Source organism: Charadrius vociferus, unplaced genomic scaffold, assembly GCF_000708025.1.
Source record: "Charadrius vociferus isolate BGI_N301 unplaced genomic scaffold, ASM70802v2 scaffold3879, whole genome shotgun sequence".
Lineage (NCBI taxonomy): Eukaryota > Metazoa > Chordata > Aves > Charadriiformes > Charadriidae > Charadrius > Charadrius vociferus.
In genome coordinates this window covers 1,359-2,163 of record NW_009650151.1, presented here as the reverse complement: position 1 = coordinate 2,163, position 805 = coordinate 1,359, and the positions used below count along the sequence as shown (strand labels likewise).

At 62.2% G+C, this 805-nt stretch overlaps 1 protein-coding gene across 1 annotated transcript in view; it reads left to right on the top strand.

Annotated features, from left to right (window-relative positions):
• Positions 1-665: 665 nt before the first annotated feature.
• The window catches only part of LOC104292963 (death domain-associated protein 6-like), a gene marked incomplete at both ends in the record, with an annotated part of 1,467 nt that continues 1,327 nt past the window's right edge, over positions 666-805 (top strand). The window contains one exon of the mRNA XM_009892396.1: positions 666-803. Coding sequence (XP_009890698.1) covers positions 666-803 — 138 coding nt within the window. The remainder of the gene's footprint in view (positions 804-805) is intronic.

Genomic DNA, 805 nt, shown 5'->3' with positions numbered 1-805 from the left:
GGTTGGTGTCTCTGTCTTCCCTCCAACATCCCTTATATCCTCCTTGGGTGTCTCCATCCCCCCTCTGTCACCTCCACGTCCCTCCTGGGTGTCCCCATGTCATCTCGGTGTCTCCATCTCCCCATGGTGTCTCCGTCCCCCCTCCATCACCTCGCTGTCCCTCCCTTGGTGTCCCCATGTCATCTCAGTGTCTCCATCCCCTCTCCATCACCTCCCTGTCCCTCCTGGGTTTTTCTGTTCTCCTCCACCATCTCCTATGTCCTCCCTGGTTGTCTCCATCTCCCCATGGTGTCTCTATCCCCCCTCCATCACCTCCCTGTCCCCCCATGGTGTCTCTGTCCCCCCTCTGCCATCTCCTACGTCCACTTTGGGTGTCTCCATCCCCCCTCTGTCACCTCGCTGTCCCTCCCTGGGTGTCCCCATGTCATCTCGGTGTCTCCATCTCCCCATGGTGTCTCCATCTCCCCTCCATCACCTCCCTGTCCCTCCCTTGGTGTCCCCATGTCATCTCGGTGTCTCCATCTCCCCTCCATCACCTCCCCGGGTGTCTGTCCCCGCTCCGCCATCACTTACGTTCTCTCTGCGCGTCACTGTCCCCCCCCGGCGATGTCCCCGTGCCACCTCAGGTTCTCCGTCCCCACCGGGTGACCCCTCTTCCCCCGCAGTTCCTGGAGCTCTGCACCCGTCTGACGGAGGAGCACCCCGAGGTCATCCCTTTCCTCTCCGGTCGCCACCAAAAAGCCACCCCGGAATTCTTGGCCTCCGCCGAACTCCGTAACGTCCTCAGCCGCTGCCTCAGCCGCGC